Here is a 16,974-nt window from a genome sequence, read left to right on the forward strand (position 1 = left end):
AATAAGGTGGTAATGGGGAGATTTTTGCACAAATACGAAGTTAAGCTCATTGGAGGTGCTCACCCTGAATATTTTTGAAACAAGTCTGGAATGAACTGCCAACCTCTTGAGCCAGTTTTTTCTTCAATTTATGCTTCAAGTTCTGAGAGAACATGGAAAGTCTTCATTTTAATAGTGCAGATTTGTACATTCTAAGGATTTCCTTTAATGATACCTCTTTCCCCTTCCCACCCCCACACTGCCTAGAGTCACCATACAGCATGCACAAGAAGGTTATTAGGAGGCTGAATCTGCTGGGAAGGATTAGGTAAGAGGACAATTGCAAATCACATTCTGCCAAGGAGTTGCAGACCACTACAGGTTGGCTTTGTTGGTAGCACTCTCACCCAAGACACAAGATTGTGGGTCGGAATACCACAGTAGGACTTGAGTGCATAACACAGGCGTATTGAGGGAGTGCTGCACTGCAGGGATCCATCCTTCAGTTAAGCTGTTAAACTTCTTGAGTTGAACATTAAAGCTGTAACGGGAAGGCAGTAGGGTTGGAAATTTTGGGAGAATTAGATGAAATGGGCTAAAGAGCGTTTTTCAACCAAACCTACCTAGTTGGGAATAATATGCGTCACATGGGGGAGAGCATCTTTAAATCTAACTTGATTAGGAAAACATCGTGGCCGGGGTTTTCCGTTTCTGTGCTTGCCAACCCACGATTTTCTGTCCATTTTTTTTTAATGGACAGAAAATTACAGGCTAGTGAACGCAGAAGTGGAAAAGCCCAGCTTATAAATCTTACCTCCTTTAAACTTGGTGCACAGCTAATAACTAGCCTTGTTGGGGTCTGACCTGACTGCCAGTGCATCAATTTGTCAAACTCAGCTGGTTACATTTGTGACATGAACTGCTCAATCTTTACGTTTCTAGGATTCAAAATCTTTAAGGTGAGTTTACAATCACTCATTTTTTGAATATGGTTCCCAAATTCAAAATGGACGATGGGAATCAAGAAACTCAGAAAACACAGGTTACCAAAGAGTAACCAGAGAGTTTTAAATTTAGTGTTTGTTTTGAAGAGAAAGGGTTAGAAATAGATAGGATGTTATTCTGATTAAAAACAGAATAAAACTGAAGGTTAATAATATAGCGAAAATAAAATAGGGAATGAAGAAAAAAGTGAACGGAGAAAGATAAATGTTTCATGTTTTTCAAATTTAAGATAACTTGTGTTCATTTTAGTAATTTAAGCTCGTTAGATTTGGGTAACTAATTTTAATGAAAGAATATGGAGGGGGAGGGTAGGGGTCTGAAAATTTCAGGTGCAGTGAGACTGGGAGCACTTTGGTTAAGTGTAGTGCAAGTCTCGGTAAGAATTTTTTAAAAAAACACAAAGAAAATAGCTATCAAACTCCAGAAATCTCAGTTACGCTGATTTCAGGAGACTTTGGGACATGCTACACCTAAATTTTGGGTCTACACCACTACATGATTTGTATGAATGCAAGAAACATGCATGAGCTGGTTTTTGCATGGGCGGGTACCTGTGTAGAGTGTTTTGGTGGACGTATCTCAGAAGTGACGCAAACGATCGAGGAAATTTGCACGTAGCGAAGTTTCACCGTAAAATTGGCAGTAAATCAGTTACATGTAATTGTGCCAAAAAGTTCCAGGAAATTCCGGGCCATTGTTGGTGACTCAGCAATAGGGGCATAATTCAGGATTATCACAAGAAGGGAGAAGTTTAAGGATTCCGCCCCCCCCCCCCCACATAAAGAATTATTAGAATGTGGAATTTACAATGTTTCAATCTAGATTATATCACTTTGTGGAACCAAATACAATTCTTCCCTCAAAAACCCAATTTTGAGATGTACATGCAATGCATTGTACTCCCCCATCGAGTGGCAATGCATATTTGTGGTGTGCTGCTACAAAGGAGCAGTGTCACCGCCTTGTGTACCAATAATGTCATACAATTTTGGGAGGGGGGGGGGGCTGTTGTGTGTGCATGGTTACAACAGCCTTGTTCTCTAATGCAGCCACACTAGCCCCTCAGAGTGCAAATAGCAAACATATCTGCTCAATTTTTAAAAGTAAACTCCACAGACCCCCAGTGCTGTTCACAATTTCTAGCTGCTCCATAAACTGGGCAGAAATGGCCTTCATCGTGTGAGTTACTGTTCTTTCCTTCTTCCTTAATCCTGGCCCAATAAAATGGGCAGAAACATATTAAAATGGTGCATCATGTATTCCTTTTCTAGCCAAAAAAAAAGTGATTTGTGTTGCCAAATAGAATGCAGCTATTGCTTCTGATGTACACAATAAACTATTAATTATACCCAATTGTCTTAAAAGCACATCAAAAATGATTTCCATATGGCAATATCTCTCCTAAGTGCCAAAACAATGCAGATATAGGAGAAAGGCATGAGGAGACATAAACAGATTTTTGGGGGTGGGGGGATAAGAGAGAGAGAGAGAGAGAGTTCTGATTGCAAATCAGGGGAACCTTCATTAGATTGGACAAGTTGTCCCACACATCAGAACAGCATTCTGATGAAGGATCCCACCGGAAACCGTAACATGTCGTTTCACTTTTCAGATGATTTAACATGATTGTATGACATTCTTTTGACCACTATTTTAGCATTAACCTGTTTAATACAGGTTAAATCCTTAATTAGAATAGTGGATAGATGAACATTATACTAAAAGTTTAAAGCACTTGCCTCTTAATGTTGCCAACAGTGATTTCCAGGCTTAGCTCGGAAATCAATCAGTGCCGTTAGATTAGATAAATTATGATTTTCCTACTCTGGAATATCTATAATCCATACAGAGCTTAAAAAAAACTGTGAAACAGAGTTGAAACATAAAATGCTGAAAATAAACAGCATCTGAAAAGAGAAATAGTGGATGGAGGAACACCACACAATTTAATTGTCTGCTATCACAGACAATAGTTTCTAAGCTTCACACACTCTGAAGACCTGCATCAAATCTGGCCCCAGACATTATGGGGATAATTGCAATCATCCCCCCCACCCCAGGGGGGGTAAAAATTTAAAAAAATTGGGCAACCCGACCCCAACCGGCCCACTTCTGGTTTTAATGGAGGCAGGTCAGGGGCCGGACGACCAACCTGCTCTCAGGAAGCAGGTTAGTACTTGGAGGCTGCGGACCTTCACTTTAACACAACTTTTATTTTTAACACCTGTAGGCCGGGTTTTCCGGGCCTGCAGGGAGGTGTGAAGGACCAGATTCATCAAGTAACTGCCTTTACCACACTGCTTGTGGACCAGGAGAAGCAGGAGTGTTTCCTCCCAGCCCAACAAGCAAACCTATAACCCCCCCCCACAATTTGTCAGACCCTCTTGCGATCTGTCCGCACCCACCCCCCCGCAAGCTGTCCCACCTCTACACCTTCCCCCCGCCAATGTCCGACCTCCCTCCCACCCATCTGTCCGACACTCCACTGCGATGTCCAACCCTCCCCCGTGAGATCTGCCCCCCCCGCCACGCCCGACCATCTGTCCGACCCGACCCTGCGATCTTTTCTCCCCCCCGAAATATGTCCGAACACCCTGCCCCACCCCCGACCATCTGTCCGATGCTCCCTCCCCCGCTAACCCCCGACCATCTGTCCGACCTCACCCAACCCAGCCATCTGTCCATCGCCCTTCTGATGACAGAGGCCCTCCCAATCACAGATCCCCAGCTGCAGCTTGGAGTCACAGGCTACATGCTCAATCTGGAAAGAGGAAATCGAAAAAAAATTCAGGTCCTAACGTTAAATTCGTCAGGACCTCCAGGAAACCCATATTTCCGGAATCCCCCACGCTAAACCTCTCCCTCGCACCCTTACCGCCTCAGTTATCGGGGCCATTGGGTTAGCTGGGACATTTACTTCAACACCCAACTTCAAAGGAAACCCTTAAAACAGCAAATCTGCAAAAAGAAACTTTCCCATACACTATATGGTGATTGAGGTACCTTGATTGAAGGTCTGGTGGACTACAGTAAATTGCAGTACAATGTAATAAAAGCAGCTTTGTCATTTTTTTCTTTTTTGGCAGAAATCCAATAATTCCAGTTTTTGAATAAAAGCTCTACACTAACTTAACAAATATGAGAATCATAACCTAAAACATATCCCATTCCTCCCCCACCCCCCAATACAAGTCTACATGATATGAAAGCGGTTACAGTCCAATAAATGAGAAATTCTGTGCAAAATAAAACATAAATGGCACAACAATCATTCAAACACTCCATTATCAAGAAGAGGTTTTACGATTCCTTCATTATTCTAACACAGCTACTAAGAATATGTCACCACTTACCTTTTACCCCACCTTTAAGTGCTAGCAGCTATTAGCATAGATTTATTTGCTCTGAATTTATTAGGACAGACATTTCTGATAATGAAAACAGCTGCCAGTTTGATAGTATCAACAAAGGTGGAGACCAATGTCCACCTACTTAAACAATCCACAGCTCAACCCATGAAACTGGCTGTTCCTAGTCCAATTGATCATATACAGAAGGGAGTGAGGGTATCTTAACAAATCAGCTGGTGTTGGAATGAAAACAAAGATTACTGTAATACTGATACTTGCCACTAGATGTCATGAGTACATTATATTCTATTATATTTACAGGGCATGGAATGCTAAAGACACCTGGGATTAGACTGTTATCATATACCAATTCTTTCTGCACTTGGACATTTTGAATCCAACTCTGAAATTAGGCTATGATTTTCTGGATGCATCATGGGTTCAGTGTCTGAGATTAATTGGCAATTTCATTGCAATTTTAACCTAGAACAAAAGTGCCATCTTTAATGAGAAGCTTGCCCCCCCCCCGCCCAAATTTCCTACCCCTTAAAGGTGCTCTAGGTGCCAGCTGCCTTCCAGTATCTTGCCCAAAGGGCCATTGTTTGAGTGTGGGCACAGATTGAGAGAAGGGAGGCTATTTTACTATGAAAGGTTATCACAGTTGAACCCAATCCTGTCCTTACCAAACATCCACATTCACACTTTCCAGTAAAGCTCACTGGATAGTGGTCAGGTGCTGGAACAGTAGCTGATTTTCCCCTTCTCTCCCACCCCAGCAGAGGCCAGCTACCTCAGCACAGACCAAGGATCAAAACTTGGACTCTTCTGGTCTGTTTTGCTCACTTGTACACTGGGCAGTGCATTTACTAATGAGCCATCAGAGGGAGACTAAAGCATTTTTATTTGAGGGTTACACATTTAAAGGGGCCTTTGTACAATAACACAAAGCTTTAGGGCTGTATTTGTATACATGTGAAAAGCATCATCGTGTCATTTGAATTTGACATAAAATGACTTGTGGGTCTTTTGGATTATTTTCTTCCCAAAAACGGCAGCAATCCCCCATCAAAAATAATTACAAAATAATTAAATATCCCACTAAATAAATTGGTCAAATGGTCTGTTGTTTACCAGTGATTTAAAAAATGTCCTAATGACAATGATCTTTTATGGCAGACATGCCTGTGATGCTTTTGTCGAGGATATGTTAGGTGACCTGTGCAATGTTGAGTGTAGCACTGTAGCAGCATGCACTGAACTGAAGCAGGGTAAAAGTGAAACAACTACAAAATTGGAATTTTTAAAAATCAATTATTTACAATTTTCTTTCACTAGGACAACAGCAACTGAGAAAAAAATGTCACCTGGACAGGCAGATTTTGGCTGGTTCCATCATACAGAGTGCAACTCAACCCCAGAAAATGTCTTGGCTAAAAATTCAGCTGATGGGAGTTGTTTTTGAAAATCCTGAATTCATGCTATTAATTTAATCTCAAAATTATGACGGCCCTTTCTTTTTCTCCTTATCATCCCCTGCTGAAGGCACCAATTCTTAACGAGGTAATGTTCCGCTTGCACTGGCCATCCAGTACCTTGCTCACATAGACATTCTTCATGCGTGAGCCCAGACATTGAGTAGCAGTCGGCTATTTAACCGCAGAGGACATCAGAGTCAAGCCCAATATTGTTCTCCGCCAACATCCACATTTTCCAGCAGCTGTCACTGGATAATAATCAGGAGCAGGAATCGGAACCAACTTTCCCCTTCCTAGCTCTGGACTCTGAGGCCAGTTGTGATCCTCACGATACCTCGACTAAAATCAGTCAATTCAATACTGGTGGGCGATTAAACTTGAGACCTTCCTGATCCCTACAGCCTAGTACTACACTGGTTGCCTTTACCAATCGGGAGAAGCTAACACTCCCTTACTTTCAGATGAGCTGGTTCCACTGAAGAATGACAGATACTGTAATATGATAAGCAAGGTTAAGATTCATCATCACAACAATCACAAATAGGGGGCATATATTCTGGATTTTAAACCAATGGATATTAACACATTTGATTAAGGAATCCATTGCTTGCTAGAATTTGAAGGTTAGTGATTTAGACCAAAAATTTACTTTAAAGTGTTCTACATTTCAGATGTTGCTGTTTTTGCATGCTCCGAGGGATAAGCTCTCCCTCAAACACTTGAGCTGCTCCTCCCCAAGTTTGATTTTGTCTTCCAGCTCTCTCTGTTCAATGATGAGAGCAGATTTCATCTTTACAAAGTGAGTGTAATCCTGGAGCTCATCCTCCGACAGGTGCTTGACCAGGATAATATGGACAGCACGCTCCCTGCGATCCACATGTTCCTTCAGCTCTTTGGCCTCTTCAAGCTGCGCTGTGAGTTGTTTCTTCTTTTCAGTCAGTGCATGCTGCAAGTTAAAGTGAATAGTGCTGGTCAGTTAGATTTGCCTTCCCCTTCATTTTTTTCCGCACTTCCCTCGATTGTCTCCCAGCCACTGTGTCATGCTAGGATACAGATCCACAGGAGGCAGCAGTCCTGTGGCACCTTTCCCAAATAGCTATTATTCATGTGTGAACACAGTGAATGCCAGCATGCTAGATGGTTGTGGCAGGCATCACAGCTGGGCATCACAGCTGAGCCTCACTCGGTTCTCACCCGATGTCCACACAGGTTAATTTTCAACAATGTTACCAGATAGCAAATCAAGATCAGGGACATTGGTTTTATTATGCTATGAAACAGAGTAGATAAAACAGCCTTTTTTCTGGCTGCCAAAACTACTCTTTAAAAACAAGATGCTACAGAGCATCTAGAGTAATTTTTGTTTCCTCCTTATGGAGAAGTGACCAGCTTCCTATCAGGTGTGGAGAGGCCAGCTAATTCAGTACAGAATCAATCCTGGGACATTCACGGTCTCAATACCACACTAGGCACTGCACGCACTCACTGGAATATCAGCACAATCAAATGTATTACTGAATTACTAGAGATTTCTGATATTGTTGGGTGTTTGATGTGAGTAACCTCTTCTACCCTATATTCTTATGCACAAGGAGTGTCAAGATTGCCCTAAACATTTAAAACCAAATTTTAATATCAGTAGCTGCAAAGAATTTGACACATTGGTTCTCAGAGAAATTATCTATTTTCATTGTGGCTTCCCTCACTTCTAACCAGGCCCAAGTAATTCTAGGCAATCAGTGACACCACCACAGGTGTCATTATCATGCAAAATGTATTATTATTCAAGATGATGAGAGAAAAGTGTCTTTGATACCCTTCTACAGGGACTGGATTTGAAACTAAGCCAATATTTTGCTTTATTTGTAGCCAATAACAATGAAATGGTTGGTGGACTGGGGCAGTGCAATGGAGTACTAATGCACAACTAAGGAAGTGGTGGGATATCTATTTATTCCATAATTCTCCACAGAGTTCCTCGATAGGTTGGTTGCTTTTCCATATGGAGGAAACAAAAATTACCCTGGTTGTTTTGTAGCATCTTTTTTTTATATATAAACGAGCAGTTCTGGCAGCCAGGTAAAAGCTGTTTTGTCTAATCTGTTTTACATCACACTATGCCTGGTTAACAACGTGACATGTAAGGTTCCCCATATTACCTAGTGTCTTATTTGAGGACCACACTCCAGCATGCTGCAACATGTTGTACCAGGGAGTGATGAGACATGGATCTGCACATACAGATCCTCACACAATTTCAATTGTGCCACTGTGTCAGCTGTCAAGGGAAGCCAGGCACCACTTTAAAAGACAAGGGGGTAAAAGGGAAAATAGTTGTACAATCAGACCCAAGGTTTTAATAGACCCCTTTCACAGCATCCAGTTACTATTCCCTTCCTCTCTGTTGCTGGAGAGCAAGACAAGGAGTGGGAGCAGTATAGAATGTTGAACCTCGCTGATATCCCACCACGGTGCAGGCTGTGAGTTGAGGCCCAAAAGCACATGAAGTATGAGTCTGCTGAAGGAATAGATGATAGGAAGGAAGGATGCAAATGGCTGTTGGGCTGCATTGAGAGTACCCCCTTTCTAAAAACAATTTCCTGAACAACATTCACAGAGAATAACAAATATATCTGTTAACTGGCATTTACTGACACTACATACCCTTTCTTCCTCACTTGTGTCAGGACCCAGATTATTTAAGGCATTCTCTACTCTAGCAAGTCGACCAGAGAGTGACAGCAACAGATTCACGACCTTATCCAGATCGCCGATGAACATTCGGTACTTATCAAACTCATTTGGTTTGCAGACTTTGTTCACCATTCTTTCAGCCTCTTCCCCTAGGGCAGAATTCGCACTGATGTCTTCCAGGAGGCTCTTCTGGGCTTCATGCAACACAGAGAGTTTTCTGCTAAGACTGCTGATCAATTGTTGCTATGGAAATTGATGAGAAAAAAATATTGGTAAGAAAAGAGCTTGTTTATCCCAAAATGTTTTGAAAATGTATTTTCTCCACATGGCATATGCTATCTCTTAGCAGAAGCAACCTGCGCACAGGCCTGGACCAATGTAACGGTTGCTAGGCATACAAGAGTGTCCCAGGCAGGCTTGCTTTCAGATTTTATTCTCTCTTTCTTCCTGTGGCCTTGCTTGGCACCTGCTTCTCCCCCTCACCCGAGACTATTCTGTACCTAGGAAAAATGCATTACCTTCTTTTCTATCAACTTGTGGTCCTCTTCTTCTTCCTCCTCTTCTGAACACTCTTCAGCCATTTTGGGGAGGTCCTTCATCTTGTTCAACAGCTCAGCCTTGGCTGCGGATGTGCTATAGTAGGTGGAGCAAGATGTTGAGCTAACCATTGATGTTGGGGAGGTGGCCTGTACAGTACCCCTGCAAAGAATATAGAGCCAGTTATCACTTTCCTCTATTGATTACACTTTTAATGATTTCCCATTGTTTTTCTGTCTCTTTGTTTTTCAAGATTTTCTCCCAGTTTATCTTCTTTAGTTCCACCCTCATTTCCTCATAATTTGCTCTTTTCAAATCTATTACCTTAGCCTTTATCCTACTTACCCTAATCTTGAACCTTATTATGTTGTGATTACTACTACCAAGATGCTCTCCTACTTTTACTTCTATCTGTTCTGGTTCATCACCCATTACAAGATCCAGCAGTGATTCTTTGCATGTTGGACTTCTTACGTACTGACTGAGAAAGGAGTCCTGTATACACTGTAAAAACTCAATTCCCTTTTCTCCTTTCACTACTTCTTCTTGCCAGTTTATTTGGAGGTAGTTGAAATCTCCCATGATTATTATTCTATGCCTCCTTGTAGATTTGTCTACATATTTTTTCTTCCAATTCCCTTCCACTATTTGGTGGTCCATTGTATACCCCTATTAGGGTAATGGATCCCTCCTTGTCTTTTAACTCAATCAATATGGATTCTGTATCCATCTTACTGCTAGTTACACATCCTTTTTTCCAAACAGCCATTGTTATCTTTAACTAGTCCACCTCCCAGCCTTCCTTCCTAAATATGTTATATCCTGCAATATTTAGTTGCCAATCCTGTTTTCTATGTAGCCATATTTCAGTCATCCCTACTACATCCAGATCCTCTCTACAAATTATTGCCTCCAGTTAATTTTGTTTTGAATATTACATACAGTACCAACAGTTTAAAATACACCCACAACACAGTGTTTGGGGATAAACCAAAAAAAAAATGACAGAGGCATGTGCTCAACCATCATATCAATAAGATTTTGCTGTGAGGCATAGATGATTTAAAAGACCAGCATTTTCAGTTACCAGGCTGATACTGACTTATTTGAGAGACTGATATATAGGGGACTGATTAACAGTGCATTAGCGGTATGAGATACAGCAATTTCAATTACAGGCTACTGTTCTCTCTGTGCCAGCTGCAAACAACCTAATTTAAATCAGTACAGGCAGTCTCACCCTTTTACTTGGCACAGCTCCACAACACAAAATACTGCCCAGAATTCAGCACCGATTGGCACACAAAGTCAGGCTCACTCAGAGGGACCAGAAAATGGTATCCAGAGAAAATGCAAATACTATTGGGGTGCAGCTTGGGGGTCCTCCTTTGAGGTTACGATATAAGCAACTTTTATGCAGTATAAGGGTAAATTGCTTTGCATCTAACCACCGGCAACAGCTATCCCTTCTGGTACATCACTCAAGTAGCCAATGTTTATATACGAGCCTATATAGTGTATACGGTAAATGTCGGTAGTCTATTTGATGTCCATATCCAGGGGTCCAATCAAAAGCAGTAACCCTAAACAATATTCCCCCCCTCTCCAACCCAAGGGTTCTGAGGCCAACTGTGGTGCTCTAGTTGTTTGCAGCTAACTAAGCACAGACTGGGAGTAAAACCTGTGACCCTTAGGTTTGTTGCCAGCCAGTAGTGGGTACAAGCCCACCTCTGACCTTTCCCCCAAGCCACTGGTACGTTCTGCTCGGATGGCTCACATCTCCCATGCGTTCTGACACAGGGTGAATTAAGCAGAAAACTAGACAACAGGTCAGAGTCCAAAAAAATGCCTGCCTGAGAACATGTTTTCAAAATGCAGAGAAATAACTTTGTTGGCCATTTGTTAAATATTACCAAGGAAACATATCCCCAGGATCCAGAACAGTCTCTGTAGGGGGCTTAGGCTTTACTAATAACTTTCTCATGATATTTCTGGCAAGTGTAGTGGTGTGTCCTACATTTGATTTAGGCCCCTCCTGCTGTTACATAATATGTGCACACAAGAATAGAAAAAAATGAAGAGGACAGCAAATTTATCTGGTGTGTAGCTGAGCCATACGGAGGAGCAAGATCCTGAGTTCGAATCCCAGTAGCTGTACTGAACTAGTTGATCTCAGCAGAGGTAGTGGTACAGACCTCAGCGCTACTACCTTGTCCTGCCCCCAATCCTCAGATTAGGAAAGGAAAACAAAAAAAATTAAGCCAGGGTTCCTGCTTATGATTGCTGTTCAGCAATCTCTGCTGAAAGTGCATACATGTGGACAGGATTGGGCTCAACTGTGATTCCTCCAGCAGTCGACTAGCCCATCAATGCTCACTCATGAAGAATGACCACGAGGACAAGGTACTTGAGTGCCCGTTGTCTATGGAACTGTATCCCAGTAATGAGTCTGCAGAGGGGGCAGAGGAACTCCTCTGAAAGGGCTGATAAACAGCCTGCTCCTAGGCTTCTACCTGCACTGTATTCAAGCCAGCTGCTACTGGGTGCTGAAGAGATACCCAAGAACAACCTTCTCCGATTTCCTCATCCCCCTCACTGGTATTTTTCAAACTACCAGAGGGATCAGAAGAAATGGAGGAAACTTGTATAGTCCCTATCCGCAAGCAGAAACAAAGGAGCAAGTGTTTGTTGAAGAGGCAAATAGGGCTCTTGTACAACTTCTCCAGCTTCTGGAAATATCCTGAACCACAAGTGGATTTTCCACCTAGGAGGGTGAAATGCGAGATGACAGAGGCTCCTTGTCACGATGTTGTCTATCTCAGCTAAATGCAGAGCTGAGAGAGTAATCTAATGATCCAAACACCAGCATGCTAGTAGAAACGGATTTTAGCAAAGGGAGCAGGAGCAGATCTTCCTTCTGCCACCATACCGAACCATTTTGTGGTATCCAACAATAACATACCAGTTTGCCCTGTATTATGGTCTGAAAGTATTCCAAAGCTAGCCTTACTGTCTTAAGTTCCAATGTGTCAAGCTGACTGCTGTATCATCCTGACTGCTTGCTCGGAACCCCGTTCTCTTGCTTATAGGTGCTCTGCCCTGTAACTTTGGTTAATAGTGGGAGATTGCTCTGTAGTACATTCCTTCAATGACCACCATGTGTATATAAGTGGTTGAGGCCCAGTCAATCCTTACTGGTTAGGAAAGGAGAGGCTATGTGGGGAGATGACTGACTAAGCAGGTTTAGCTGAAGTGGTCAGGTACTACAGAATGATAGAAGATTGCAGCACAGGAGACCATTCAGCCTATCATGTCTGCGCCAGCTCTTTGCTAAAGCAATCCAAACTAATCCCATTGCCCGCACTCTCCCCATAGTCCTGTATCTTACTCGGCTTCAAATATTTATCCAGTTTTCCTCTGAACGATACAATGGCCTCTGCTTGAACCACTCTGTGGTAAAACATCTCATGCTCCAACAATCTTGTGTAAAGAAATTTCTCCTAACCCCTCTCCTCACTTTCTTAGTGACTATTTTAAATTGAAGACCCTTTATCACCGACTCTCCACCCAGAGGGAATAGTCTTTCCCTATTCACTATCAAAATCTTTCATAATTTTAAATGCCTCTTAAATTTCCTCTTAGCCTTCTCTGTTCCAATGCAAATTGTCCTAGTACCTCAAGTCTCCCTTCATAACTGTAGCTTCCAAGTTTTGGCATCATCCTGTGAATCTATGGCTATGGCTTTAATATTTTTTCTATATTGGGCTTCCAAAACTGCACACAGTACTCTAACTGCAGCATAAGCATTTTGTACCAATTTATTACTTCTTTACTTTTGCACTTTATGCCCCTATTTGTAAAACTGATTAATAGCCACACCTTTCAGCATCTTTCCACTGAGTGTATAGTCCCATTCCTTGTTTTTCCTACCAAAATGTATTACCTTATACTTCTCTACATTAAATTACATCTTCCAGCTACCCACTAACTTGTCTATGTCTTCCTAAACTCCTTACTTTTGCATCATCGGCAAATTTCAAGATTGTGCTTCCTAGACCCAAGTCCAAATCTTCTATACACAAGGACAAATGTGGACCCAGCACTGCCCCCTTGATACACCGATTCCAACCCTTCTCCAATTCAACCAAAACTTATCCCGTTTTCTGACCAACTAACTTTCTATCCATGCTAATACATTTACTCTTGTACCATATTCCTGATTTTTTCTAACAAACCTCTCAAGACACCTTATCATGTGCCTTCTGAAAATCTTTATACACCACATCTTCTGCATTCACTTTATTTATCCATTCAGTCACTTCTTCAAAACAGGCTGTTGCTGGGAACTATAAAAATAGCTGCTAAAAGTAGTAAACAACAGGTTGTTAGGATCCACAACCCTTCTTGGAAAGAGGAATTTAGATCCACCAGTACTATAAACCAATCTGAAGGTAGAAAATTCTTCTGCTGGGTTATACAGAACAATATCCCTAAAAATATTGGTTCCTGCCAGATTGTAGCTCGATTTTCGTGCAATTGACCATAAATTCTAATCTTTGGACTGTATCATACAGCTGTGCTGGCAGATCCCAAGCATGGGGCTCTGAGGAGTCAGTTGTCCAGGTAAGGATATTCATGGAGATGCTGCATCCTGAAATATGCCTGGAGTGTGGACAGGCACTTTGGGGAAATCCTAGGGGCTGAGAAGAGGTTGAAAGGGAGTATCCTACACTGATAACTTTACCTTGAAGCTGCATCCGAGGACCTCCCGGTCAGGTTGTTATATGGAAGTCTCCATCATTTAGGTCTATGATCGAAAGTGCAAAGCCAAGCTCATTTTGAGATAACTTTTACGATTTATGGCTTTGAAGGCCTCCCATCCTTGCTGAGGGAAATACTTACACTTTGGTTTAATTAACAGAGGGAGTATAATTCAAAGGTTAGCTGGAGCCAACCAACAATAGAAATGCGTCAGCAATAGTCTCCTTAACAGTGTCAGGAACTCTCTGAGCCACACCTAACCAAGAGTCTATTACTAGACTGATAATTACCTCCTTGGAAGTATTGGATGTAATCTGCCCTTGATTCAGATGGAACGCGATGCTAATGATTTTTAGGTGCAGTTGGTGCACGGTTTTCTCTGGAGCGATGCAATTTTAGTAGAGATGAACTCTTGGTAATGGAGTGTAAAAGGTTCCTGGGCACTGGTCGATGCCATTTTCCAATGCTGCCGAGTCTCTGGTACTATGCTGGTGTTTACTTGCCATCAATCAGTGCAAAATGTGTGTGTTTAGTAACATCCAAGTGTAGATGGATTTCTTATGATTTGATGTGCTGGTCTGTTATGTTCTGAATAATATGGGAAACAGTGCCGCCGTTCCTTATAGGTGCGCTTAGTGAACCCAAGACAAATTTAGTAAGTTGTGTTTAGGTACAAATATTTTATATGATAATGAGCATCAGTGATCTTGAATAGACTTTTGCACTTTGATGGTATTTTGGATTCAAACCCAAATTAACTTTGCTTGTTCCAAATTGCGACTTGAATTTTATCTTGACAAGGTTAGGCAGGAGTACCTCAAAAGTGGAGGGACAAAAGCTCACACTTAAGCTTTGCCACATGGCCAATTATATTCCATTTGGGCAAGGTAGATGCTCTGCTACTGCATCTGTAGAGCGTGGAAAATCAGGCCAGTGACCCCCTGAACCATTCTTGTGCACCTCCTGCCAATTGGTTTCTGAATGGATGTGACTGGAGCCCAGGAGCAGGACCCTAATCCTATTCATCCTGCCAAAGAAGCTTTGTAGCTTGGGAAAATTAAAAAATGGGATAAAATTAAATGGCAAAGGAGGAGGAGAGGAGAGAAGAACTGATCGGTAAAGATCAGATATAGGAGAGTAGTGAATGCGTGGAGATAGAAGTAGTAAGACCCACCACTACCATGGATAAGCCACTTTACTTTTTGACTGCAGTTAGTTGCCAAGTGGGGATCAACATCCCTGCGCAGAGCACTTCCATCGCACTGAGCCCGATAAAAGTAATGAGTTTTTACACCAAACTGATTACATATTTTTTTGTTCCTTTTAAAAATATTTGCACTCCACAGGCTGCATTATAGTCAGCCTCAGTAGCGTAAATGCTCTTCAGATCTCATTGGTAACTGAAACAGTTGAACAATAATAAAAAGAAAAATTGCAAATTGTGGAAATACAGATTTGAATCTATTTGCCAAGTGAAAGTGAATTGTAGTCATTCTGTAGCACAGAGAATGAGACTGGTAAGTGATGTTCTTTGAGAGGAAGGGTGGGGAGGGAAGGTTAATAAATGCTTCAGTGCTTCCAGGAAGCTAAAAGTTCCACTGGAAGCTGACTGCCTCTCCATCTGTTCCAGTGTCCAAGTGCATCTGAACTTACAACATTGAGAAACATCCACATCTGTCCCGGAGTAACTATATCGTCCATTTATATGTATGGAAGCACTTTTGTAGCATCTATAGTGCACATTCGGGGCTGGATTAAAGAGGCACCATGTGGAATATAACTGTGGTTAAATAAAATTCACATTGCAAAGCTGCCCATATTTCAGCTCTAAACTGGGCCATAAGTAAGGCTGAGGTGGGAAATGGAAGTATGATCCTATCACCAGCACTGTCTTACCAATTTTACCAAGCCTCTTGCTGAGGTATGGTTTCCCAGGTGCCAGCATTACTCTGGTACCTTACCCAAGTGGCTATTTTTCCTGTGGATGCCCATTCTATCAAGGGAAGAGAATCACAGCCGAACCCAAACCTGTCCTCATCCAACATCTAGAAGCACACACTTACTTTTCTGGCTCACTGGACACTAATCAGGAGTAGGAACTCTGCCTGATTTTTTTCCTTTTGTTACCCAGGATCACGGAAGGCAATTGTTGTGCCGCAATTGCTGCCTAGAGTGAGATTAGCTAACTCAGCATAGACTAGGGATTGGACTTGGATCTTAACAACTTCAAATAACATTACATGGAATCTGTAAGATCAAGAAGAGACTTACTTCTCCTGGTTAACATTCAGGCTCAGCTGTAGTGGATTCCGTTTCTTGCGTTCACGTGCCCGTGACAGTTCCTCTTTGCTTTCCGGAAAGATTCCACCCATCAAGTCCACAGCACTCTTCATCTTCGAGTTAGGATCCAGAATGTCTGCCAGAGACCGGTCTTTCCCTGCAATGTCTCTCACCAGCTCCTCCGAAGTCAGCTCGATGGGAGTTCTGCTCTTCACATCTGAACAGCACCTCACAGTCTCAATCCCCTCACCAGGATCCTGAGAGGGGCTTTTGATGGTGTTTCTCTGTGGTTTGGTGACAGGTTTTATGTAAATCTCAGAATCTTCCCACCTCTCGTCCTGTCTGCTGATAATACTAAAGTACGACTCCCCGCATCTCTGACAGCCCAGATCCACATCATTCTTTGTAGATGGCACGTTGCATGGGAGATAGTGTCGGTCTCCTTCAAAGGGCCAGTTTTTTCCACCTCTGGATGTCATCTCCCCCATTGGATCTATTAATTTTCGAGTTCTAAGGAAACAGAAATTATTACTAGATGATGCTGCACACGAACGACCTCTGAACTCGTGCTTCAACTAAGCTGCAATTGAAAGATCAGCAGCACCAGACATCTATCTATATATATATTACAATACAATCAAAAGTTATAGAGCATACCTACACATATGTTATATCAAAAGAAAGCTTATCATTAGGGGACTCTAATAGGCGTATTTACTTTTTGGTCAGACAAAAATTGTTCAGACAGTATACAAAAAAGGTTCAAAAAACGGCAACATTCCGCTCATTAGCGTTGAGGGACGTGATGGTTGACCAATCGTACAGCGGATTAACGTGATGGTTGACCAATCGGTGCGTCACGGGGGGCGTTTCATTGTGTGTGTGGGCGGACC

At 42.2% G+C, this 16,974-nt stretch overlaps 1 protein-coding gene and 1 long non-coding RNA gene across 4 annotated transcripts in view; one reads left to right on the forward strand and one right to left on the reverse strand.

The window, feature by feature from the left end:
* LOC147125116 (uncharacterized) overlaps positions 1-16,974 on the forward strand; it is a 64,246-nt gene that overhangs the window by 20,181 nt on the left and 27,091 nt on the right. For all 3 annotated transcript variants that reach the window (XR_015079585.1, XR_015079586.1, XR_015079584.1), the window contains exons 2-3: positions 6,567-6,723; positions 8,497-8,775. This is a non-coding gene — a long non-coding RNA (uncharacterized LOC147125116). The remainder of the gene's footprint in view (positions 1-6,566; positions 6,724-8,496; positions 8,776-16,974) is intronic.
* Positions 3,630-16,974, reverse strand: part of LOC147125117 (protein Shroom4-like) — a 129,341-nt gene continuing 115,996 nt past the window's right edge. The window contains exons 7-10 of the mRNA XM_085997617.1: positions 16,073-16,591; positions 9,022-9,202; positions 8,474-8,746; positions 3,630-6,755 (exon numbers count right to left, since the gene is read on the reverse strand). Of these exons, the coding sequence (XP_085853743.1) occupies positions 6,477-6,755; positions 8,474-8,746; positions 9,022-9,202; positions 16,073-16,591 (1,252 nt within the window). The 3' untranslated portion in view covers positions 3,630-6,476. The remainder of the gene's footprint in view (positions 6,756-8,473; positions 8,747-9,021; positions 9,203-16,072; positions 16,592-16,974) is intronic.

Source organism: Somniosus microcephalus, chromosome 1 (genome assembly GCF_052327205.1).
Source record: "Somniosus microcephalus isolate GS21.2 chromosome 1, FLI_Smic_1.0, whole genome shotgun sequence".
Classification (NCBI taxonomy): domain Eukaryota; kingdom Metazoa; phylum Chordata; class Chondrichthyes; order Squaliformes; family Somniosidae; genus Somniosus; species Somniosus microcephalus.